This window comes from Rissa tridactyla, chromosome 8 (assembly GCF_028500815.1).
Source record: "Rissa tridactyla isolate bRisTri1 chromosome 8, bRisTri1.patW.cur.20221130, whole genome shotgun sequence".
In the NCBI taxonomy this organism is placed as follows: Eukaryota; Metazoa; Chordata; class Aves; order Charadriiformes; family Laridae; genus Rissa; species Rissa tridactyla.
Genome location: NC_071473.1, coordinates 33,456,441 through 33,482,582, shown reverse-complemented (window position 1 = coordinate 33,482,582; position 26,142 = coordinate 33,456,441). Strand labels below are relative to the sequence as shown.

General features: G+C 37.9%; 1 protein-coding gene across 1 annotated transcript in view; it reads right to left on the bottom strand.

Annotated features, from left to right (window-relative positions):
* Positions 1-25,339, bottom strand: part of COL11A1 (collagen type XI alpha 1 chain) — a 159,921-nt gene extending 134,582 nt beyond the window's left edge. The window contains exons 1-4 of the mRNA XM_054213016.1: positions 25,031-25,339; positions 8,721-8,888; positions 4,363-4,576; positions 1,731-1,893 (exon numbers count right to left, since the gene is read on the bottom strand). Coding sequence (XP_054068991.1) covers positions 1,731-1,893; positions 4,363-4,576; positions 8,721-8,888; positions 25,031-25,145 — 660 coding nt within the window. The 5' untranslated portion in view covers positions 25,146-25,339. The remainder of the gene's footprint in view (positions 1-1,730; positions 1,894-4,362; positions 4,577-8,720; positions 8,889-25,030) is intronic.
* Positions 25,340-26,142: the final 803 nt, after the last annotated feature.

Below are 26,142 nucleotides of genomic sequence, written 5' to 3'. Positions count from 1 at the left end.
TTCTGCTGTATTCCTGTGGGAATAGTCTTAATCTCTCTTTAACAAATCTCTCTTTAACCAGATTTTTTTCTGAGGATTTAGTATTTAAAACTGTTTAAAATATAGAAGACAGATATAATATCATAATAGTTAACAACTTCAGAGATGAAATGCCCCTAGCTTGCTTCTCTTCTACTCAACATGCTACTTAATGCAAACAATGAAAACAAAAATCTCCCTTCACGCACATATCATCAACCTCCGTACTTATTTTCAAACAGCTATGTACAATCATTTCAGGACGTCTGAAACTTCAGACAGGTCTTTCTGTTTAGCAATTGCACTGAGTAAAACAAACCAAACACCAATGTTTAGTTATTGTGCACTTCCCTCCTTGACAACTTTTAAAATGGTTACAAACTTTGCAACAACAAGCCAGGGCCTTAGTTTCTATTAGAATCTAAAATCACTTGTAAAACACTAACAAAATATGAGTTTATCTACTTTCATTGTATTTTTTTGCTGAATACTTTTACTTATGTATATTAACATTGCACATATTTTGACAATTTATTGCCAAATACACCTACTGTGGGACTTGGTTTCTGACCTAACAAAGAAACACAAGTCAAAATTGAAAGTAATTATCCTATGTCAAGACCAAAAAGTCTTGTCCCACCCCAGATAAGGCATCTGTGGAATTCATCTTCAAATGGAAAATAATGTCCCTCAGATGTGCAAACTGTATTGGGGACTACAGGTAAATTAGGGTGTGAATACCAAACATATCCTACTGGTTGACCCATTAAATCATCCCAGAAATTTCCCCATTCAAAAGTCTCATGTTTCGTCATGTCTGTGGAAATGAAGGATAACAATGCCACAGTGTTACACTCAAAATTCATATTTCCTCTCTTGATACCTCTGCAGTTTCTCAAGCATATGTTCTGCTTAAAGCTAGGATCACAACTCTGGACTTTTATGGAGCACAGATGTTCTGTATATGAAGTAAGATAACTACTGATCTGCATTTTCTTATTTTTCAGTTTTAATTTAATTTTGACAGTTTTGACTGTTGTATAACAATATTATAAAAGAAACTCAATAGCGTAGATTTAAAGAAGCTTCATTATTAGCCTGTAAAAATAATCGTTGACATAAGGATTCTGCCTTAGAAAGGCCTCATGATTGGCAGTCACATACTTCCTTAGAGGCATTTTACCCTTCCTATATGTACTTCTTGGCTAGTAAATGATGGAAACATATATGTCCTTATTGCCAAAGTATGTTCCAGTTACTGGAAAGAGTAATAAGTGGGATAAACAATATAAGGGATTCATATTACACAGAAAGCTTTCCAGGTCCTTCTCCCTTCTCTCAAATACTGTTAGTATGCACAAATATCTGTAAATGTTTAAGAGAGACAGGACTAAAATGATTCAGTATCATACTACTCAACTTTCCTGGGTTAATTCTCCTAAATATCTCAATATTAGGCAGAAAGACAAAAAAAGCTAGCCCCTTCCAGATACAACATAATCTAAAGAACAGAAAAATGCGTCATATCTTCCAACAATAGAGAACACTTCCCTGCTTTACTTCTCTCTTACTTCAGCCTATCCTAACAGGTTCTATAAATCTAAGTTTCTATGTTATACCAGCTTTTGCCCTAAAAATTTGTTTTGATTTGCATTATGCACTTCACTCAACATAAAATCACTCAATTCCATTTGTTCAGTATTGATTTTTACCTCGAAAACTTCTTCATCCAGAATCCTGGTTCCAAAGACAGTGATGCCATTGGTGTCCACAACTGTTTTGTCACTTCTTTCAAGTGGTTTTGTAGTTTTTTTGTTACAATCAACAATCATTGTAACAGTTTTTTTCTCCACACTAATAGCTACTCGATGCCACCTATTAAAAAAAACATAATGCTACTGTAATATAGGTTTTTAAAAATAGGTCATGTTCCTATCAAGAGAATTTATTGCAGACTGTGCACCAATCAAGTCACAGATAAAATTTTAAATACCACTGTTTATTTCCTTTTCATACGTACAGAAATATACACAATGTTTTGTCTATTCACTATATAACTTCTGTCCCTTAGTACAAAGGAATCTGATCCATAACTCGTTGTGAATATCCTATAGAAGACGAAGTTCAAGCTGACTTTCTCTGAAGCTTTACCCAGAGAACATCAGTAAACTCAAATTAGAAGTGAGTGCACTGTTTACTGTTATTGTTCTGTTACTATTCAGTTCAATATAATTTTATTAGATTGAACAATCTGACTGCAGATTTCATTTTTATGAATATGTTTGATTTTCCAAATTACTTAAGGAATTACTTGTGCAAATGTATTTAATCCAGCAGCTAATTCTTTGTTATTTACATTTTACTATTTGTTCTCTGTGATCAAACACCAAAATCTTGCCATGTTCTTTTGCTTATTTGAATGTATCCCAGAGCTACAGAGTTTTCAAAGATGCACAACAGTTCCAACATAGATGCTTTTCCAGACATATATACTTAAAAATGCTTGCCAATAGTCCCGCAATAATAGCTTCGCCTACATAAATATTCACCAAGAAGTGAATGAAGTGATTCAGAAATCTGACAACTGATTTTATTTTAAAGACATTGGAGAATAAAGTTTTGTACAATTTGCCCAACTGTATTATGTTCTTTATGAGACTTTATTATCATGACAGACCACATTAATTTAGTGAGCCTCTCTGTTATGGCAACTTAAATATCTAAGAGCAAGTGCAAGCCTCTCTGTAATCTAACACGGAGCAAAACATCAAAGAATCTTTGATAGACCAGGGCAAAAAGTGTCTAAGTATGTCATATTAGTGTCTGGTACAAGGAAGGCTGGAATCAAATTATTTTAGTTGGCATTTGTGGCACTAAGGTTGTCTAAATCAGAGAGACAGCTTAGATCATTGTTACAATGAGCCTCTGTATATCAAAAGGAACACCTCGAAGCTAATGGAATCTGACTGCTAAACAGTATCACTGAGCCAAAACTCTAATTCCATGTTTTCTCTGGAATGCGGTTGAACATTATCATTATAAAAGCAAACTGTCCATGCATCCTCAGGCACATTACACTGTTTACACTTTTAAAATATATCTCATTTTGAGACGAAGATTGTTGTCCTAGATCCTTCATAAAATAGCCAAGTCAGCAGAAAATTGACAGTCTATCTTTTGAAAGCATGAAAACATAGCTCACTGTGGCTAGGATTGACTCCAGTTGATTTAGAAGTGGTATAGTCTTACTGCAGGAAATTGTACCAAACCGAGCTCATTTTGATTTCTTCATTTTTATCAGTTTCTAAACATTTTGGGTGAAGTTCTGAAACCCATGTCAAAGTCTTCTTATTTAGAGGAAGCCCATGGGGAAAAAAAAAAGTTTGCTGCTTTATTTTATCACTCCTGCTAGGGAAATGCATCAGGTTTACATTTCATGGTATAATTCCATTCTCTAGTAATACAAGGACTGGAAGACAACTGCTTTTTTCTTTTTTTATCCTTTATTGCTTTATAAACATATTTCATTATAGTTGAATTTTTGCCCTTCCTTCTCTACCGATTTGTTTTCTTTTGATTTAATATAATTTCATTCTGTGTATCTCTGAAGACTGGGTCTTTCTTCCTGGACTGCAGCACAATGAATAAAAAGCCTTTGAAAGAATGAATGTACATTTACAAGAACTAGAGTGACATTCCCAGAGAATGACTGATTTTCTACAAAGGGAATTTAGGTAAAAAATTAACTGCATTAATAATGCAATAGGTGTTTGAGATTAATTGTCTTTACTGAGGGAGCAGTGTAAGTCCTTGCAGCACTTCAGATTAGTTGTCCAGTTTATTCTTCCCTGATTTCCTTATATATAGACATCTCAAACTATCTTATTTATCTGCTGTTTTGGTTCAGGATAGGAGAAATTCTATGCTGTCTTGTCAACTTGTCTTCACTCTGCCTATCACCTTCAAATGGACAAGACAACCCTTCTAGTGAGACTACTCCTTGAGTCTTTTTGAAAAGAGAACTTCTATATTGCACAGGAAGAATCTTCACAGGTTTAGCTTTGGTGGGTTTAACTTCTATGACTATTTCTTCACTCTTGATTTATGGAAATGGCAAATAAGAAATGCGGTTTGGCTTTATTTGTATACGTATATGGTATACGCCATTTGAAGCTGGAACTGTATTCTGGTCAGAGGTTCTCCAGTTTTGCACCACAGCAGTCGAACTAGCTGGAAACTGTGTTACTGATTTATTTAAATTTTTAAGAGAACTCTTTGTAAAGACCATAATCACCTATACAGTGCTCTGTGGTGTTATTTTTCATCTTAAAATTTTACACTTACTTGCCATCAGCAATGTTGACTGTTCTGAAAAGAGGATAGTCTTCTGGGGCAGGTTTTCCATTTTGGTCTTCAAACAGGAAGACAGGGGATCTACCAACTTCAACACCTACTTGCTGAATTCCTTGCTCATTGTAGACAGACAGAAGGAAGGACTGGATACCCTTTTTAGGTTTTACTGTCAATAATATTGAAAAATCTTCTGGAAAATCTCCACCTGTAAACAAAGTGATATATATAGGTACAAAGTCAGAAAACATTAAAACATTCTTTAAAGGTTTACATTTTTCTATAAGCCCAGAGGATCCCGCATACAAACTGCTGGATTTTTTTAATTCTCCAAAACGAATCTTCTAATTTAAAAACATGCACTACAATTTCACTCAACAAAATAAGTATCTGTATCACAGCAAATATGTTCCCAGGCACTTTATATCCTTTGACAACCACTTGTTTTGGTTTCTCTCTGACAATATATGAGTCTTTCTAGAATAATATTGTATATAATATTAAAAAAAAGGTCATTTTTTTTTTAATAGGAGCTTTAGGCAAATTCAAAGAACATTTAATTTTCATTTATTCCCTGATGCTTTCTCTTTGAAGTAGAGATTATTTATCAATCATTGTTTCAACTTTTACAACTAAAAATAAACAAAATTAAAAGTGGATATAGCTTGTTTATACAGGAAGGATTGAGGTTTGTACTCAGTACTGCTCCTGTTGAATCCAGAGGTAAATTTGCATTTCAGTTGATGTGAAAGTCTATTAGGCTTAATACCAAAGAAGTGTAAAACTGAGATTCTAAAATTCAGAATATACATTGGAACCCTGTGGCTTCAGCTGCAATTTACATGCAATAAATACAGGGATTAGAATCTAATCATAATGTTGGCAATGAATATAACTGCAACTGTGTGCATGACAGTGGGTAAAATGCTCTAAAACATTCTAATAATATAATACAATAAGTTTTAATAGAATAATATGTTAAATTTTTGTAATGAATAAAAGTTTGTAGGACTTCAACATCGAAAGCTGATTTAGGAATTGCTTCTTCCAATGGAGAACATATAAGATTGTTTCCAAGACAGGTCTTGCGTGAAAACTCCTTCAGGATTCTACAGAGTCTTCCATGAAGATAAGCTACTGATGGCATTAACTCTTTAGTTACAATACGAAAAAAAAAAAGCATAAAATCTTCACTGCTTTTCAAATGACACACTACTCTCCTATTGTCCGCTGCAATGCTGTTTTATGTGCTTATACCATTTTTTAAACTTTTTTTATAGAAGGTTGATGAAACACTGTAGCAATATAGACCACTTTAGGGCTAGCTTTGACACTTTGATCAAAGCTCAACAAATAGGAACCATTTCATTTAGCCTGGTAAGCCTTTGGTCAAGCTTTTTAATGACAAGGCAAAACTGCTAGTTTACAGATTAAATTAAACTGTACGTTATACCCTTCAATGTCAGAGTAAACAGATGAAAAAAGAAGGGAAAGAAAGAGAAAAGATGACTGTCAACAGAGGACAAAGAAATTGTTTGAAAAGTACTGAACACTTGCCCTGTCCGCACTGTTAATCTGAAAGATATGTTGAAAATGCTTAAGGCAAGTGACATTAAATCATCTAGTCCGGGCACATGCTCTTCAAACAGATAACATCCTATAAAAAAAACCACAACCGGGAGCTTTCTAAGAAAGGTGACTGAAAATGAGTCATGTGCCTCAGTTCAGTAGTTTCCGCTATCACTGCTATGACATAATATTCTCAGATGTTTTATCTTGCACCTACATTGTGTAATTGTAAGTAAATTTCCTCCAAACACAGTTTTGATTGAAAAAGTCAAAAAATGAATGACATTCTAACATGTAAAAATTTATGTATTACTATGTATATATGGTTCTTGGACACACATATGGAATAGTCATCAAAGTCTTCTCAACTACTTTTAAATTTCTTGTTCATTGGTAAGGGTCTAGTTGAACAATAACCAAAAATAACAATAACAACTGGGAAGAAAATTGCCAGAAAAATCTTTGTATATATCTGGGTTGCCATTCCTGTCATTCCTATATACTTTTGTAAAAGATAACTTAGAGAATATAAAAATATTGTACAACAAACATCTAAGTGGTTTTACAATTTTACAATTATATAATGCCTTCCAGTCAGTGAAATCAATGCCTAATATTGGGAGTTGGTAAATATTATTAGACCAATTTTTAAAAGGTGCATATATTTATGCTTTTGCCATCCATAGCTTCCTTTGAACTACAGTACATACTTATACTTTCTGATGAGCTACAGGATAAAAGCAAGCACAGGATGCATTACAACTTGTATTGTTTAGCTAAAGCGATGTCTCACAACTCAATTTTGTCTTGGATATCTTCTGTAGTCTTTCCACTACTATAGAGCACTAAGAAAAAGGGACAGGATCACTCAAATATCTTGAAGAATAATCTCTGAAAAAGAAGGCTTTGTTGTGGCGGGGAGAAGATGCCTGTTCTGCAAGATTCAAAAGGAAGTAATTACCATAATCTCCTCCAAAAATTCTTTCTAGGTTCTTTACTGAAGTAGAGGATAGCATAACATTTTCCTGTTTTAAGCAAAGTTTTGTAGTCGCTTCTTTTCACACTGTGAGCGAACGCTGCTTTTTATTTGTCTCCTGCACACCGAAGTGTTGCAACAGATTGGTAAAAATCAAGCAAACTCATTCCAGTTGTAAAGCAGAAACTGAAAGCATTAATAAGAAGAGTACCTAAATTAAGGCAGTCAAAGGCTATAGAAATTTAGGTGTCAGCCAACAACATGAGGTACTTATTTGTTTTGGCGTTCAATAATCACATTAACAGTTATTACTGCAGCTGTCAGATCTCCTCTTTACGCTATGATTTGCTTCATGAATAAGCGCAAGTCAACCCAAACTCTCAGACTTCCAGCTCTAGACTCTTAGGTTTTGATTTAGTAGAAGGTGCTTGTTCTGTTCTAAGCTTTAAAAAATATCAGTGATTCCATGTCAGTTTAATCTTATGGCCAGTTGTATTTGAACACTCATTTAAAGTTTTTTGTTGTACCACTTGGCTTCAGTGACACACATTTTAAAACTCAGAATATGAAGGTGCCAACTTGTTACACTGTGCAACTTGTGCAGTTTTTCAATACAATGCACTATTACTGCATTTTTTAAAAGAAAGAGCAGCCCATATTCTGATAACCTCACTTAGGTGAGGTAGTAATTAATTACACACATAGTCACACTAATATCAGCAAGACATTGTAGACTGTAATGTGCCATTCAGTGCATGATATCTTGAGCTGGATAGCTCTGTTAACTATATGCAACTTAGTTGAGAGGATATATTAAAAACAGAACTGTGTTAAAAATAATATAAATATTATATCTGTAGTGAATTTTGCTTTGATCTTCTTCCATGAATAAAAATGTAAACTGATGAGTTAAGTGAACATGTAAGTTAGGCTTGAACTGTGTATAGCTGTTCCCCATGTTGCTCTGGGAACCCAGTATTACTACAAAATTATGTATGTTTCCCCCTTTTATAGATCTCGGACAATATCTGTATGATTGCTACTTTGAAAGACAAAAGAGAAAGTATTTTTCTTTGCCAACTTCTAATCTGTATGTTTATAGACAGATTTGTTCGAACTTTGCATGATGTATCAAACCAGAAAAATTAATGTTCCCTGATTTTGGTTTTTAATATTCTTATTATCACTTTTCTCAACAGTTTGGGTCAAGTGAGAAGTGACAGCAAAATAATGGAATAAAAGTCTCTCCTCAGCATCCAAAGAATCTTTTCCAAAGTGTGATTATTTAATTTTAGACAAATTTGAGAAAAGATGGAATCACATTACCTGCTATGCACAACTAGCCTTTTTTAGTCCCCCAAATACCCAGATACTCTTAGGTAATTCTTAACAGACGGCACTTCTGGGAACGATTTCGCAATGGCCAACCACAACTCATTTCTACCACTGCAGCATTGCTCCAGGAAGTACTGCTTTTAAATGGACTACTGAAACTGGAGGAAACTTACCCAAGCCACCAAATAAGCTTTCCAATCTGATAGCATTATGAAAGAACAGGTAATATGGCTTAAAGGCCAGTTCTGCCAGTGACACAGAATTTGATGAAGAGATTTATAACTGAAGCCAATAAAAACTGATTCATTCAGTGGATAAAGAGTATGTCCTGTCATTCGTATGCTGGCCCAGCTCTAGGGATAACAGAAGTGTTTTGTGGTACTGACGATGGACTACATGCTGTGCTTCGGATACCATAAAAGCACAGGCAGTAAGATAATTTACCGAAGTAAAAGCTTCCTGACACTCTTACCTGGGTAAAGCTGCTTTGTTGGGGCACTCAGCTGTGCAGTTTTTGAAACTCTGTAGGCAACATCCGATCCTTTTGAATCCCTTCTGTTTGTGCAAAATCCTGCTGTTCTTGATACTCCTTCTGGTGAATTGTGAAATTCTAATGCTTTTAGCACATCAACGGGTTCAGCTGACAAAGGCAAAAAAAAACACAACAAAAAGAATTAGTCTTCTTGCACCTCTACAGTCTGCAGCCTCTAAAAAGGATGTTAATTTCATTGCAAAAGTTCATGTGTAATCACAGCGGTAGCTACATCCTATTTTGATTTATTGCAGATTACTTGTATACCAGAATATTATTTTAACAGGATTATTCATTTTTAACTATATAGGAGTTCATCCCATCCACTGTATTTGTTATGATCAGATTTTCATACTACTTGACTACACACTGACCAAACACAGAGAATCTTGGTGACTGAAACTTACAACAAATTCCTTTAATGAGGGATTTCTAAGAAGTGGAACTGATTTTAAAAGTTTGCACAGAAGTTTCAGAAGCATTCAGCTACTAATAATCTGCTAACAGAACTCATTTTTTGCTAACACTAAATATATTCTGATTATATATGAATGCTTTCTCAGACACAAAGTGACAAGGAAGAAGCTAATCTCATACCTCATCCAGTTAGAGAAAGAAAAATATACCTGCTTTGTCTGCAAGAAGTGAATGGACTGAATCAGTCTTTCATGATTTCCAAGTTAAATTCAAATGGACTTGTTTTGTACTTTAAAGCCCAAGCACAATCAGGTTGCATTTATGCTCAGTGTCTAACAATTTAAAGCTGAAATCCAGAGCTGCTACCACACTGATATTGATACAAAATTATTTTATTACAAAATGATTATTACAAAAATATTAAAAAAAAAAAGCCCACAACAAAACTTTAATCTACAAAAGTTCACCATAGCAAAATGGCCAAGTCCTGAATGGGCACATACTTCAACAGAGGCAGTGAGAGAACATAATTTGCCTACTGAATATTTTTTCTCTTAGAAAAAAATAAGGTGTTCATTATACTCCCTACAGATCCTGGCTTCACTAATTTATTTTTTGAGTGGAAACAGAATTTCAACAGACTATTTTTTCACTGGGACTATTCTGCAATTTTTATGTTGGCAAACTCATAACCACTTTATCTGTAAAGACAAAGTTTTATATGATTTTCACTGTTAAAGCTGAGAAATGTGTTTGGTAAATCTGACCCCTCTTCATGTCTTTGAACTGCACTGTGGCATTAACTATAGCGAATTTATTCTCTGTTACTACTCATTTTATGTGTCAACCTATATCAACTTAAGGCCCAAAATTCACTGTGTGAGAATAACCAACTATTTGAACAACTTTTTGCAAACAACAAGTGAAAGTGTGTAAAAACACAGGCAAAGTGATATTCTAATCAGAGTCACTGATGGAAATATCTCTACCTTCTTTTCTTACTATTTGTACAGTTCTAGGCAGTGTTACTATTTTTTTTGTCACTGTAGTATCTCAGAAGTCACTTTAGTGCATTCACTATCAATAACAGATGTGAACAAAGTTGAGTTTAACTGGCACATCCTATTCATGTCCTGGCATTGCCAAATATGAACAACTCAACTTTGTGGTTAAACCTATCTTTGAGTAACACTAAAAGTATATTCTTTAAAAACAAATCTGAGGTTTTCTCAGTCAGCCTAGAATGCGCATTAACTTCTTCTGCCTTAAAATATACTCACAAGAAAATGCTTGTGAGCTTCTTTAATTTTTTTCACGTCGTGCAACCTCTCATTTCCTTTTCCATCACATTGTGTTATCAAATATAAGCCCAATAGCCAATCTTTGTTGCAAGCTAATACATTTTGAACGAATGCTATACTATACATTTGAATTTACTTAAAATCTACATACGCTGCAGATTCAAGAAATTATATTTTAACATTCTCAGAAGAAATGTTTCAATACTGTGCAAATTCTGAAACACTAGTCTTACCTCTCTGTTAAGTACAGACTAAATAATTTTAATGGATATAATGTATTTTCTACAGGTATTGCACACAATTCTAAAGTTATTACCATACTGAAGGAACTTCCACACTTTTTTTTCCTGGTAACTGATGGCTATTTTTGCAGTACCTATAATAATTTGAACCAGTAATGTAGTGTAGAACCAGTCACTGGAAATATTAGTAAAAATTCCAAGTTGCTGTATAAGTCAACCACTGCTACATTCCTTTTTCCTTTGCTCTTTTCGATAATTTGTACCAGATTCTCCATTATTTTTTAGAATAATGGCTGTTCTTTGCCTGGCTGACTGGGAGAGTATTCATCCATAAACAAGATTATTCATTACTCCCCGCTAGTTCTGCTGCTAAAAAAGTTCCAGACAAAAACCAGAATAATAATAGAAGAGAACAATCTTCAAACCAGAAATTCCAAATAATTAGAACAAACATTTTGTTAATAGTCCATAGATGGCATTTATTTCCGCAAACTGTGATTCACAAAATGTAAATAGCAAAAACACCAGTCAGTTTACAAGGACTTCTAGAAATGTAACTTGTCATAGAAATGACAAGTTCTATGAAGTAACTCACGCAAAAAAGGTAATTAGTCTATCTCCTATGATAACATGGCTAACTTACTAAATACTTACAGCTCACAAGTAACAGAAACTGCTTCTCTAAGTTATAGAAAAGCCTCCAGCTAGCCAACTCAACCAATAGTTAAAAAGTAAAGAAGTTCCTTAGAAGCCTTTAGATAAACCGGGCAGGAATGTACAAGTTTTAATATGCTGCTTTACAAAAATTTGCTTTTGATAGAAACCTACAAATCATTCAGTCTGTGAAATAAACAGACTGAGTCTGTGCCTCTTCCTTGTAAATGTTTTGCAACATTCTTGTGCACATCATTATTTAACCTGGTCTTGAGTCTAATCAAATTCCCAGATTAGGATGCAACCAATCCTGTATTTCAGCTGGGAGGTAGAAGGCCTGGAAGTCTCCTCACAGCTGTTTTTGCCATCTCCCAGGCAAAAACAGGACTCACTATGTAAAGCACTTCTCTCCTACGCTCCTCCTGTGTCAGGCATAGGGCTACCATATATTGGGGTTTCTGCAGAAATACCCTCTTTTTGCTAGTGGAAATTCTGTCTTGGTGAATTTCAGTAATTTTTTTACATTTTCTGGAACTATGGCACCCTAGTTGGAGCAAGTGTTCAAGTAGCCCTGACCAGGCTGCCATGACACTAGTCTCAAAATTCTTGATGAGCTCACTGTGCATGTTCAGATGATCTGCTTAAGGCCTCTACAGAAAGCACCAGACGCAGTTGCTCTCAATATGACACAGAGCACACACATCGAGGAATCCAGTCAAAAACAAACAGCTCTTGAAAAACAGCAGTACTTAGATCGTAACTAGTTAGAGGTAACCTGTTTGAAGTATAAAGGAGAATAAGTCCTCACACAGCCAACACTGGCCTGCTTAGAAGACGAGGGTAGAGAGGTAGGAAGACAACTCAGAGAGTCGGGGTAGAGCATAGCCTGGAAGCTATCAGCTGAAACTGTGGCTTCTCTCTGCCAGTTCCTGTAGGTTCTGCAGTGCTCAGTGTCACTGTATCCTGGGAGCTTTAGCTCTTCGTGAAAACTGCCTCTTCTCTACCATTCTGCTCCCAGTTTCTGGGAATGGTAAGAAATAGCCAGAAACAGCACCAGTGCCAAGGCCATGCAGTTTGCCTGTTTGCATGGTCCACAAATTAAGATTACAGCTTGTATTTATATGGGGAAACATTAATGTAACCCATAACTGGCAGATCAGGTCTCTCACAAGAACTTCCTTGCAGTGCATAAAGCAGCTTTCCTAAATGATTTTATCTTCTAGTCTAATTTCCTTGGATAGTTTTCTCATAAGAGAAGAAAACTGCAAATTAATGATACATGATGTAATGCTTTTGCATCCTTCCAATTTGGTGCTAAGATTTAATATGGCAAAGAAATAACCAACAAAGAAGCATCATGCAAACAGCTCTGTTCATCAGTTCTTGGGGTGCAGTAAATTCTCCTTATGAAACTCAGACATCAGCTTTGAAAACTCAACTCTGTTTGCTATGGCAAATTTGACAAAAGACAAGATCCAGACCCTGAAAGTGGGTCCCTTTATGCAAATGTTTCTGGCCACACTGCACTGCTGCTTGAAGGCCACCTCCTGCAGGCAAGCCAGACGAAGCCACAAGATAACCCTTTGGAAAGAAGCCTGTGTTCATCAGGGCAAGCCCGCATTTTTCAGAGTAAACTCAGGAGTCCCGAGTTTCAGACCACAATCAAAAGCAAGTTTCCACTATGCTACTTTTCCACTGATAGAGAACCAACTAGAGGAGGATCATTCTTCTCAGTAAATACTACAGTGCAAAGTTCAACAGTGTTTGTCCCTGATTCAAAACAGTTCAGAGAGACATGTGCAACTTTCACTGCCACTAATAGGCTATACAGTAATAGCCAGAGGAGAAGTGTTTAAAAGTGCTGGGATTTCTGGAATGGCAAAGGAGAGTTCTTCAAAAATCCCTTTTTAGAAGACAGAATTGCATGAGATGGGAACCCGAGTGCCCTAGTGTCTTTAAAGATACCAAACTGTTAATCATTTAGCTCCAGCATAAGTTCCTGGCTTTCAAAAATAAAGAAGGTAAAGTAAAAAAAAAATATTAGGGGTGTAACATCTCAAGACCTGAAATAATTTGTTACTTGCAATATTTAAAATTGTAGAGCCAAATTCTGGTCTGCATTACTGTGGTATGACTGAAGTCATCCATTCACTCAATGAGCTTTCCATATTTATAGTGATATGGATAACAACATTTGGTCCAGAGCATTTAATACGAAATATAACTCCAAAGCCATATTTAATCTTCCTTGCCTTCCCTTTAGATTTCTTCCATAGGAACTAAACAGGAAGCTTACAGGGAAAAAAAAAAAAGACAGATCACAGAAATATAAAATCTTCCACACTACTTTAAATGGTACTAAAATATACATAAAATCATGCTAACTAAAAAGGAGAAAGAAAAAAAACAACCTTCAGTCAGCATATCTCTGCTGGAAATTAAAAGGATTCAGTGGATTTAAGTAGTTGTAAACTGGATGCTAGACCACAATTTTACACTGCCAGGTCAGGAGAGAATGTCAGGAGTGAATTACATGAGGGAAACTTCATGTGTTTTCTGCTTGTTTGGAGAGGAGGAAAATGCATATAAAAACTGACTTCCAATTTTGGTTAGCATTTTCAAGCCTAGACTTCCTATATATACAATTATACATTTATTTTAAAGGCCATGACAATGAATTCATTAATTAAAGACTTTTCAATGAATGAATAATTACATATTTTTAAAATATAATGCAATTATAGATGGAAAAATAACTTCTGTGAAAATCTAGACTGTATTTTGATCATAAATTCACAGTTAAAAATATTATAGCTTTCATTTAATTCCACAATCCCAAAATTAAAATAAAATCTGTGATATATCATTCCTATCAATACTGATATCGATACTACAATATGGATCAAATTCTGTTGCCTTTACATGGCATTATACCTAACAAGTCCTGTCATTGTTCAATGTGATTTATTCTGGTGTTAAATAGAAACTGGTGAAAACAGCAGATTCATTTCTCATATGTTATAATGTCATAAATATAAACAGCACTTATTACACAAGATGAGAGGACTTGCTTCCTTCACTTTGACTTCTTGATATGTTTGATGTACGCTTTTTTACAGTTTTCTAGCTACTGACCAACTGCAGTGATGATCCAAAGCCAAAAGAAGTTCTCCATATAGGCTTACTCAAATAGCATAGATTTACTCAAATCAATCTAGTGAGTGACATTAATGTAAATGCTAGGTGTGTAAATGTTAGGCCATTAATACACAGTGAAAATAGAGCTGTATTTTTTTGTGTAAGTAGAATGTTCTGTCCTGTATCACTCTAAGCAGCTAATGTGTATGTGTCAATAAATTTACACTTAAGCATATGAAACACTTGAATTCCTTTTTCTTAGCATACATGTCAGCTTCCACTCATAGTATCTTACTAGTAATTTAAGTCTGTTGCTGTCACAAACCAACTGAAAAATTCTGTGTCAGATTCATTTCATTGATAGAAAATGACCTGGACACTCTATTACTCGAATTTTTTTTTATTTGCAGAAGAAAAAATTTGCACATACTTCTAAGTGCTTCCTCAGAAATTCTTTTTGACCTATATAGGCGAATTGGTTATCAGACAGGTTTCTAACCATCCTTTCCTACATAAAACTGTATTAAGAAGCAACTTACGGGTCAATTCCATGAGTGGCTGCAATTCCCCACTACTGCGGATCTTACTCAGTATTTCATGTCCTACTTGGATGTTAAGAGGTCAAGCATCTAGAGTGATCTTATTACAGATGCATGCAGCGGTCCTCAGTAGATTTGGAATACATGCAGTTTGAAAAGATATTATTCATTCAAATGAGAGTTCTTTTGAGTGAGTTTGATTATTGCCTAAGAGATAACCAAGGAAGTCGGAATGGACAACTGTCCTTCTTGTCTAGAACGTCCCACACCTTGAGTTTTCTTCTATTCGACACAGAACATGCTGCAAGCTACTTAGAAGCTGCAGTGGGAAAGGCATATAGCCCTGAACCTTTTTAGATAGGCTATACCAAACTTGACAACTGTTCTCTTTCTATACCTGTACAGTAAAGCAATTTTAGCTGCAGTTAAAGTTGCTGGTGACTAAGGACCAAACAGGTCAAGACAGACTTTTGTTGAAGACAGGGTACACAGAGGAAGCAATCACCTGCATTTTCAGAAGGAAGGACTTTGCTGTCAGTCCTCAAAGTGAAACTCTCCAGGACCGAAAGGAAAGTGACTGTGGTGGCAACTTCTGGATACAAAATTCATTCCCATAAGAAACTGTTGAGGGGATGACTCGTTGAGACTAAAATATTTTTCTTTCTGTTCAAATGCCTAATAAAGCATTGAAGTTAAAATCCTATTATATTTAGATTTTAGATTTAGTCTGGTAACTTCTGGGTCTTAGTCTCTTAATTTTATGAGAGAGCTCAGGCACAATGGTCCTTCCCTATTTTAAGGCTATGTTCACCTACATAATTTACACGATATTCCCAGATTGCATGCTGGGGGACATACCTTAAATGCAAATAATAAAAAAACTCAAGGGGAAAAAAAGAGCCAGTATTCTTTACTTTACAGATATACCTTAGCAAACTGAGTGTGCAACGGTTTGCTATACTGTTAATAACTTTGGTAACTGTGACTTTTCCTTTTTTTCAGATATAATAAACAGTAATTTTTAATAAACAGTTTTATATATTTTTCAGATATAACAGCTAACTTCTTGAGTTATCTTAATTCTTCAGCAATGCCTTTCTTTTGATTAATGTGAAAGTGACAATTTATCAGTGATGACTCCACAAATAGCTTGCAGGAGTTACAATCAGTAACTTGTAATTGGTGAGATGCAACCCTGAAATAGAAAAGAGCTTAATTTGCCCCAGTAAAAAGAATTATCTGAGAAATTTAGGAAGACTAATGTTTCTAAATTACTATTATTTTCCTTCATATTTTTCCATGGAAATATGTTGCATTCTGCCAGTAATCTGTTCCAATGGAACCACCGCAAAACTAAAACTTAAGAGTGTTGAAACACAAATCTTAAATTCTAAATGGAGTGGTTTTTTTAAAGTTTAGTCCAGTTTTATTTCACTGTGACAGATCATTTAAAGAGTAGAAGCTATTATAGCCTGGTAGGCTAAAATATGCGCATTTGGTGGGAACAGATGAAGGGACTCCTTATATTTGTGGACAAGACTCAAAAATAGGCTACCTATGGTTAGATTTCTAGGTATTTATTTAGGAACTTAAATAGAAGGTACTGGCTGCTCCACAGTTTTTTTTTGAAACTATGTTACCTATTAAAGGCATAATAGACTACAGTTATTTAGTTTCTTTACTTTTCTTAAAATTTTGAATCTTCGTAACTGTAAGTGCTCATTCTAAGCACTCTCCATGTATTCTATAGATGGGTAAAGATAACTACTATGATGAAGGTTTCTAACTGACACTCATTAGATGACGTAAAGCTTAATGTATGTAAGAGGCAAAAACACTTTCATGAAGAACTCATATGAAGGGGTAGCTAGTCTTCAGTTTCTGCTGTTGACCTCTCAGAACAGTGCTGTCAGGCCAGAAAAAGGGAGAAAAGGCTTTCCGTTAAAAACAGTCTTAAATACAGATTGTGTGAAAGTTCTTCTACATAGGTTTATTTTAGCTACCATTTGTCAAGCTGTTTCAGCAGTTCTCCTACTGTGAAACCTGATAACTTTTTCCCTCCATGCATTCCTTCTCCCAAATTATTAGTCCAGTTTCTGATTCTATGAACAATTAGCAAGCAGTTTAGCTTACTAGCTAGACTTAAGCTTGCTAGGGCAGGAAGAGTGATAAATGCTGACACTTTGCCAAATTATCAATAAGGAAGTCTTTACTAGCAGTGTTAGAATCTGGATTTGTTAAACTGTTAGTTTGTTGACCTTTAGGACACAGTACAAGACCCAACTATCGCTAGGAATCTGCGATATTTCTAATGTGGTAAGAATATTTTTGTTCATATTTTTACCCTTATGCACTTTAACTTATTGTGGGCTGGTATGATGTGTATCTTTTAAAAACAGAAATACATATAATGATTATTATCTGTATTTATTAATTTACTGTGTTCTTCATCTGTTAATACAGGAATAAACATCCAAGAGCAGGAATTCAAAATGCTTCACTGAGCTTCCCTGTTCTTAGAAAGGACTCTGTGTTTGGGCAGTGGTAGGTTAATGATTGGACTCAATGATCTTAAAGGTCCTTTCCAACTTAAGATGATTCTATTACCTTCCCACTTCAGGCTCTAGTCTCTGTATCCCACACAATGACTCCCTGCAGTTCTGCCACAGGTGTCTAAGTACCAGGCAAGGATCAGATGCTTTTCTGCCCTTAGCATTTCCTACTGGCTAGCTCTGGGCAGATCTGCTCTTCCCTGAGGCTTTTGGGATTGGCAGTCTGAGAATCGCCTGCCTCCCAGCTCTCTACTGAGAGCCCAGACATGTAACAGAAGGCTGTTCTGCGAGCAAGCATCAGAAGCATTGGTTCTGCAGTGTCCTTTGTGAAGGTTCCTATACTTTTCATAGTTGTTAACCAAAGGACTTTACAGAACTGGATAATATGAACTCTGTTTTGTGGGCTGCAGAACTGAGTTACAGAGCATCTTCCAGGTAAAAAAATGAAACCAATGAAGCTGCCTAAAGTAATTACATAGTGCTGCTGGAAATCAAGCTGTTTTATTCTAGGTACCTAAATATAAATTTATGAGATTAGCTGAATATATATTGCCCATGTATATATTTCTAGAGACATACTTCACGTTTGTTTTACGTGTTAAAAACTTTCCTATGTGTTAGCTTTTAGAATAATTATGTAATTGGTATCTTGGCTGGTGACATTTTAAGGAGTTATTGCAGTGCTTTCATATTTAATGATTACAAGAACTAGAGATTATCCAGATGCGTACAGGAATGCTTTAAATGACCTGTGATTGACTATTTCATCTACGGAGGGCTTGTGTGAAACTGCTCTGAACTGGCTACTTCTGTCTCCACACCAGCTATTTGGAAATTTTTCACTGACTTCCTATGCTGCAAAATCTACTAAATGCATGGGGGTATCTCAAAGACAATAAAAATAGTCTATGCATATATGGGACGTATTTTTGATACTCACCAACTACTAACCATATCTCTTTATAAAGACCAATCTCTAACACTCATACAGTAAAAAACAAACACCAAAAAACCACTTAAATCCCATATTGAAACCAGTGGAAAACTTGCCTATCTACAGCTACACACTCAGATCGTTAATAAGGTTAGCTTGCAGGCTTATTTATTTACTGGAAATATTCAGCAAAAAATAAGAGTAGTTCTTTCTGGGTTTTGTTATGTTGCACAATTCTGGCATGTAACCTTGATTTTCTACTGACATTTCATTATTTTTTTTTTCTATATTTTGCCACAAATTGTGACTTTTTTATTACTTAAAACTTTCCTTGAGACTAGATAGGTTGTACTTTTATCACTTGCTCATCAACATTGACTACAATCAAGCACTAAAGACCTGATCCTGATTCCATAAAATGTTTCACTTGTTACCCACAAAAGATGGGGCTAGTTCATCATCTGGTGCAGACCTGTAATGATCCATCAGCTTACAATATTTTAACGTTTGTATCAATACCTCTGTGAAATTATTCCTATTTTACACCACAGCAGATTATATCAGAACTGCAGCCCAAGAATCTAACTATGTTGAGGCCTCTGCTACGGATTCAAAAAGTTATTTTTGTACAGACAGTGGAGACAGTACTTCCAACTGTGAAAATCAGCAAAATGAGTATTAAATTCTTGGAGCATCCTGTTTCTCCTACCATATAAAAAAAAGACACAGTCTAAAAAGGGTCACTGCTACAGGAAGAGACAAGGTGTTCCCTCGGCGACTAAACATAAAAGAAACTGAGCCCACTTAAAAGCTTTGTTGATCAAGGTATTTATTCCCAATAGACTTCAAAAGTATCTTCTAATAAATGGGAGTTTTCAAATGTGGAACATTTGCACATTTTTCAGCTATAAGCATAGGAAAAAAGCAAAACACAGCTAAGGACAAGATTTACAAATGGTGTCATTTAAAGTAACCCTATTTAATTTGATAGAGAAACAACTAAATGATTTTTTAAAATCATACAGCTAAAAGCTTTCACCATACTCTCACTGATGCCAAAGATATTATCTTCCTTTTGAGACCAATGCAAGGAAATCAGACCCAATTCTGTATTCTACTGATATTAGCAGGAATTCTGCTTAAGCAGACAGCAAGGTTGTAAAACCTTTAATTTTATTTTTTTTAAAAACTATGAATGCTTGATAACCTATCAGATTACTATGATAATTCAAGCAAATATACAGGTAAGGGACAGATTAGGTAAAATTTAGGCTAATGTAATACTTTAATGATGTGACCGTATTTTGACTCATAACTAAGTTAATTCAATGTTATAGACAAAGCTTAGCTGCCAGTGACATTATTCATAGCATGATCAGGATCCGTGGTTTTTTAATTGTATTTTATAATACATCTTTCAGTTTGCTTTGCAGCAAACTTTTCTTCCATATAATATCAGCTCTGCCAAAAGACTTCTATTTCACATACTGTATGCATTAACACTTTGACATACAGTGAAGTCCCAGACCTAGAATTTTCAAAGGTTTTTACAACCCCTTATGTGTGATAATGTGCTAAAAAGAATTTAAGTTCTGCCAGATTCTACTACTATTGTAATAACAGGGTCAACAATTAATCCTTACATTTACAGTCTTTAAACTTGGTATTTAATACTGAGTAGTACAGTTATAAGCCCTTGCAACAGGCATGTGTGTTCACCTAATTCCTTTTAAGTCACTGCTCTCTATTGTGTCCATCCAGAGGGCAAATCTTTATCACTGCGTGAGATTTCACATTCTTAGAACATTAGAGATTTCTCCCAAGCTCTGCTTAATTTATTCTCCCCCTATTATCAACAAATACTCAGAACAACGATAAATTAACCAATGCTGGGAGGATTTCTTCTGAAAAGAAGCAGAGAGCTCGACAGAGAAAAGAAAAGCAACTTCTTAATCTTGCTGGCAGATGGAAACCCTACTGTTCACCACTGTACAAAACAAATCCGGGAGAGACATAATTGCTCCAGTGTGTTTTAGGTATAACTTCACTTCAGTAGCAATGTCATGGCTCTTTTATTATGCTGCAACCTTGTTAGAATTAAGGGCCCTATTTGGAAGAGACCAAGTAACTTTGGGCATGACAATTGTAAAACTGAGTCGGACAACTCCTTTCCTACATTTTACAACTGCTACAGACACCATCTTTACCAACAATAGTTTTGTTGTTTTCTGGTTTGTGTTTTTTTGTGGGTTTTTTTTTAATAATGAGAAAACACCATAGCACCAGGAAAGATTTTATATCAAAGATTATTTTTTCTAGTAACATTCCAATAATAGGTGCTAGGCACAGAGATTATTTCAATCCAAAAACACTGAGTATTTGTAGGTATTCTATATGTATTTACATACAGTTACATTTGTTACGATAGACATAAAACTTAATTTGAGAAACTTCTTTTCTGCAGAGCTAGTAAAAAAGACATAGTTTCCTGCTGCCTGAATAGTCCTTTCTGGAATCCTTGTGAAGTTTCCTTCTAAATTAAATGCAAAGATTCACGCTCTAGAGAATCTACAACACATACCAGTCATTTTTCTGTGTCAGATAGTCTGCTGCTGAAGTTGAAATAATTATTTTACCTTAGAAGCAATTTAAAAAATTTAAATTATATAGCAAAACAGACATATACATGCAGGTCTCTCTTGCACTATACTGGGGAGACTGGACCATTTCACCTGCTGATCCCTGGGACTCAGAAAAACTTCAGCTAAGACCACTAGCTGAATCTAGTGAAATCAGCCTTTGACTTAATAACTTTTGCTCACTTTGTGAATGTTTATCTGAGAGACCCCTGTACATTCTCTCTTTCTGAAGGTTAACGGCATTTTGTTAAACTAAAGTTAACACATAAGATTATTTCACTGCAAAAAAAGGAACAATGTAAATATTTATATTCTTTTTCAACCTTAGAAGTGAATTGATCAGTTAAATACCAGAAGTGCTTTACATCACGAACAGTTCTGAGAAAAGATTCATACTTTTCTAGCTCAAAACACCTTTTTGTACAGGTTTAGACTAGGCAGATACATTAAAGAGTTTTCATTCAAGAAACAGATCCATATCTTCCCCGTGTAACTTACTAAGAAATTACAAATAAGTAACAGTGTGAAGTGTGCATCCACAAAGAAAACTTTCCTTTTGTTAGTGGGCCCAGTTCTGCATTCCTTCTGCACCTAGAACTCCCACTAGTTTCCAAGCCTATCTGGGGGAAGCACAAGGAACCTTTGTATTTCCTAAGATGACTGTAAAAGGTATCTATTTTATATTAGAGACAAATCTGCTTGTCACTTACACAGAAAGGCCAAAGTGTATTTTCTATATATAGCTTCATAGCCTCATTTTCAGTAAGGATTCTGAAATCTTTTTGCACTCTGATTAAAAGCTGGATTCCCATTTGCTTCAAAAAGCTTACAAATAATAACAACACTGATTTTTCATTTCTTATGCATGAAATTCAAATCAGCATCACAATAGTGCATTGATGCCAGGCCCTTACAAAAAATTTATAGTGTTGAAGCCATGCCATTTCAACTAAATGAGTTTATTCATTCCAAACACATTACCAACAGATTTAGTATTAAAGGTGAGGAAGGGGAAAGGAAATCAAAGGATGTCTTTTAAAATACTGAATTTTGTTTACTTTAGACAAGTCATAAAGCAAAAATATTTTCTAAAAAGAGCTGCTTAAGAGCTGGTGGGCACTGAGCTGACCAAATATGAGTCACTACTTTTCCCATTCAGTTGCTTCTCACTTCTGTAACTTTTTTTGTCTACAGAAGACATAACTCAAGAGCCCAGTCAGATCTTCACACCCCCTCTCTTGGTACTATGAAAGACACCTCATACTTCTCTTTCTTTTTTGTGTTAAATAAAGAAACTTGAAAAAAAGTCAAGAATTTTAAGAATCTTTTGAGGTTGCTCTACATGGAATGGATTCTGTTGTCTTAAAAAGAAGTCAGTGCTATATGATCAACACTATATGAATACACCATGTAATTTTCTTCATGTAGGGATACTTTATGAAAAGACAATTGAAGAATATAGGACTTAAGTTAACAGAGGGCGATGATTCATACTTTATCCAGCATTTTCATTTAGTCATATTTTTACCTGCTGTAGTATGCTATTTTATTTTATTCCTTGGTATTTTTCCTCTCCTACTTTCAAATACGAATCCTTATGTCCTTTTTTATCCTTTAACTACTTTAAATAAGATTAGAATACCTAAAAGATGATTCAGAAGTATCTCCCTTGTACTCCATTAGGAAAATTAGGTCAAATTCTACTCCCTCTGTAGTCAATGGAAAAACTCTTACTGACTTCAATAGCAGATCAAGCCCTAAACACACAGCTCCCTGTAGTTTCTCAGCAAATGGCATACTGTATTTCAGAAAAGTTCAATAACTAAGTTCTTTTCATAATGCTTCTACAAAAACGAGAAGCCTGTAGTTTTGTTTCTGAAACGTCCTTTATACAGAATACTAGAGGAAAATATTTTTCATATAGCTTTTTAATTTTTAATAGAATTTCCAGAAACAAATTAGTCTGCCTAATGTTGCTGAATATATTTCAGTAAGTACCAGATAACTTCTATTGATTTTTCCTGGGCTGCTTGGGTTTAGATTTTCTTTTAACTTTCAATTAGCATCCAACCCATTATGTAAAGATAATCTACGCAAATCTTTCTTAATTAAGTTGGTTCTACTGTGAATGGTCACATGAAAAGTGGCATAAGATATCCATCGTGCCTGTGCGGACAGTATCGCTTCTTGAAGAAATTTAGTTTCGACATAGTAATGAGGAATCCTTGAAGCTCTGAGAGGTTAATTCACCCTGGGTGTGTAACTCCACTGGAATCGGTGGAATTGCAATATGGATGAAATTTGACCCCTTCCAATGCCTGTCAGAAATGGGGCCAGCAGGGGGCAGAAGCCCTGATTGATCTGACACCGTCAAGGTTGTGCCCAGGTATAAAGGGCTTGAATGGAAACTGATCACCGTACTGTGCTCCCTCTAGGACGCCTGTTGATTCAGAAAGAGGGAATTCAGATCGAGAAATACCTCGTTAAAATAATAAATGCATAAAAATTAAACCTTTCTTTTCGGAGAGTTAAGCCCCTTCATGGATGTCAGACCCACAGAATAATAAAAAATTAATCCCAACCAGACTGGCCCCCAGATGCGCCTGTGGGCACCGGTGGGAGGTAGAGAGGGATGGAGGAAGAGGCAGCATTTCCACCCCCGGTAGGACAGGAAAGCGCTCCCGCCATCGGAGATTATACACTGCAGCTCCTCGAATGTGCCAGCACATCTCAAAAAGCCGGAGCGCCCCGGTGGCGCCCAGACGGGGCGGCGCGGCGGGCGGCCGAGGGCTGAGCCGTGCCGGGGAGCGGTGCGGAGAGGTGCGGGGGGGACGAGAGGGGTGGTGCGGGAGGGGGCGGACACGACACGGGACACGGGACGACACAGCGATTTCTTTCTGCTGAAGCTGCCGCGTCTTGTTCCCACTGCAAGTCCCCCGCGGGCTGCACCCTGCCCACCAGCTCCACGGACACCTAAGGGACCACTCGACACCCCCGGGGAGGCTGCAAAGAGTGAGGGAGGCTGGGGACGGCGCTACGGCGCTGACACCGCCCTTGTGGAGCCCGGCGACCGTCAGGCCGAGCCCCCCGAGCCGCCCCCCCGGGCATCTCCGGGGCTGGCGCTGCCTACACCACCTGCGGGGCGCCGCTGCGGCCGGGAGCTGCTCTCCTCAGCGTCTGGCAAAGGGCCCCTTCACATATATTTTCTCCTCCCCTCGCGTCCTGGAAAACTTTTTGCCCACTGAAATCCTTTGCAAAGGGAAAAATAAAAAAAAAGAAAGCGGAGAATGGAGAAAAATCAGAGCAGAGAGCCTCCATCCCCCAACTTTCCCTTGCCTCACCCCTCCGAGGAGAAGGCAGATACTTGTTGCTCCATTTCAGCCCCAACTTGGTGAACTTGAGCAGAGTAACGATTCTGTAAATTCAACAAAACTGAAAATCGTACACGCACTCCACATAACTGAGTTTAGTGCTGGAAGAGAAGTCACGCTGTTCAACAAGTATTTCTTTCATCTTCCCACCCCGCCAGTTGCATACTCTTTACTGCCTTAAAACCACATCCAAAGTTAAAGGCTGAAGCTAACGGGAGCCATCCCTCCGCGGCACCTGGGAGGGACGTCCCCTGCCCGCGCTGCCGGGGGCTCCCGGCGGGTCTCCGCGCCCCAAGCCGGACCCAAGTGCCTTCGTGCCCTCTCGCCTCCCCAGCATCGGGAGCCGCTCTGACAGGTTTCTTCTGAAACGCGTCCCCGGGCCGTGCCGAGTCCTTCTCCCCGACGGGGCGGGGGAGTGGGGGGAGAGGCGCCTGGACTCCCCGGCTCCCCTTTGCTTTCTTACCTCCTCTGACCTCTGCAGCCCGGAGAAGGATGGCGAAGGTGATGAGCACGGTTACAGCCGAGTCCCAGGGCCACCTTCTCGTTTTCCACCTTATGGACCATCTCTGCATCTCCATGCTGGGCACCCACAAGTGTGAATTAAACCCGGGCGCCTTCAGTTTATACCAGCTCCGTCCTTTCCACTATATTCCCAGAGATGATTTCTCCTATAGAGCCATACGTGATATACCAAGAGGGGTTTTCTCTCTCTCTCACCCCACCTCCCTCTTTGCTCGGCCTTGCGCAGGCCCCTCCGACCCGTCCTCCCCAGTGCCCTGCCTTCAGACTGAAGGGAGATGAGGGGCTTTAATCAAAATGCAAAGAGCGCCGCATCCCCCTAAAGGCTTCATCCCGTCAGAGGGCTGGGCGAGAGGCTCCCAGGGCCACCCCTGGAGCCCAACTGACAAGCCAGCCGCCGGGCGGAGGCCAATCGCGCGGCTCCCCCGGCCGCCCACAGCACCGCCCTTCGCCTCGGCGGCGGCACACCGTCCGCTCCACGGACGCCAGCAGCCCGCGGCACCGCCTGCCCTCGGGACGGGGGAGAGGGGCCGTCCCGAAGGCGCTTGGGGAACGGGGCACGGCGAGGCGGGAGCGAGCCGGGGGACGCCGCCGGGGTGTCCCAACACGGGGCTACCGCTGCCCCCCCGCCGCCCCCGCCCGCCCCACCGCCGCGCCGCGGGCCGCGCGCGTCCGGAGCATGCGCAGTGCTGGCCGCGCCGGCCGCGGCTCCCCTCGGAGCGGAGGGGCGGGCGGCGCGGAAGGGGGATGCGTTGGGGGGAGCGGGAGGAGTGGACAGCGGGGCGACGCTGGGGACAAGCGGAAAGCAGGGGGAGGGGGACGCCGGTTGGGGAGGGAACGGGGAGGAGGGGGGGTGTTTGAGGGGAGAGATGTGCGTGAGAGGAGCCGGGGCGCTGAGGTACAGGCCTGCTGCGGTGCCCTTGGGGCACCCCGAAAGTGTGGCTCCTGGCGTTGGTGCGGCGCCAGGCCCGGGCCCGGCCGCCTGAACCCCTTCAACCCCCCGTCCCGGCTCCCAGGCGCAACTTGGAGCGTGCCTTGGGGGACACAGCCTTGGGG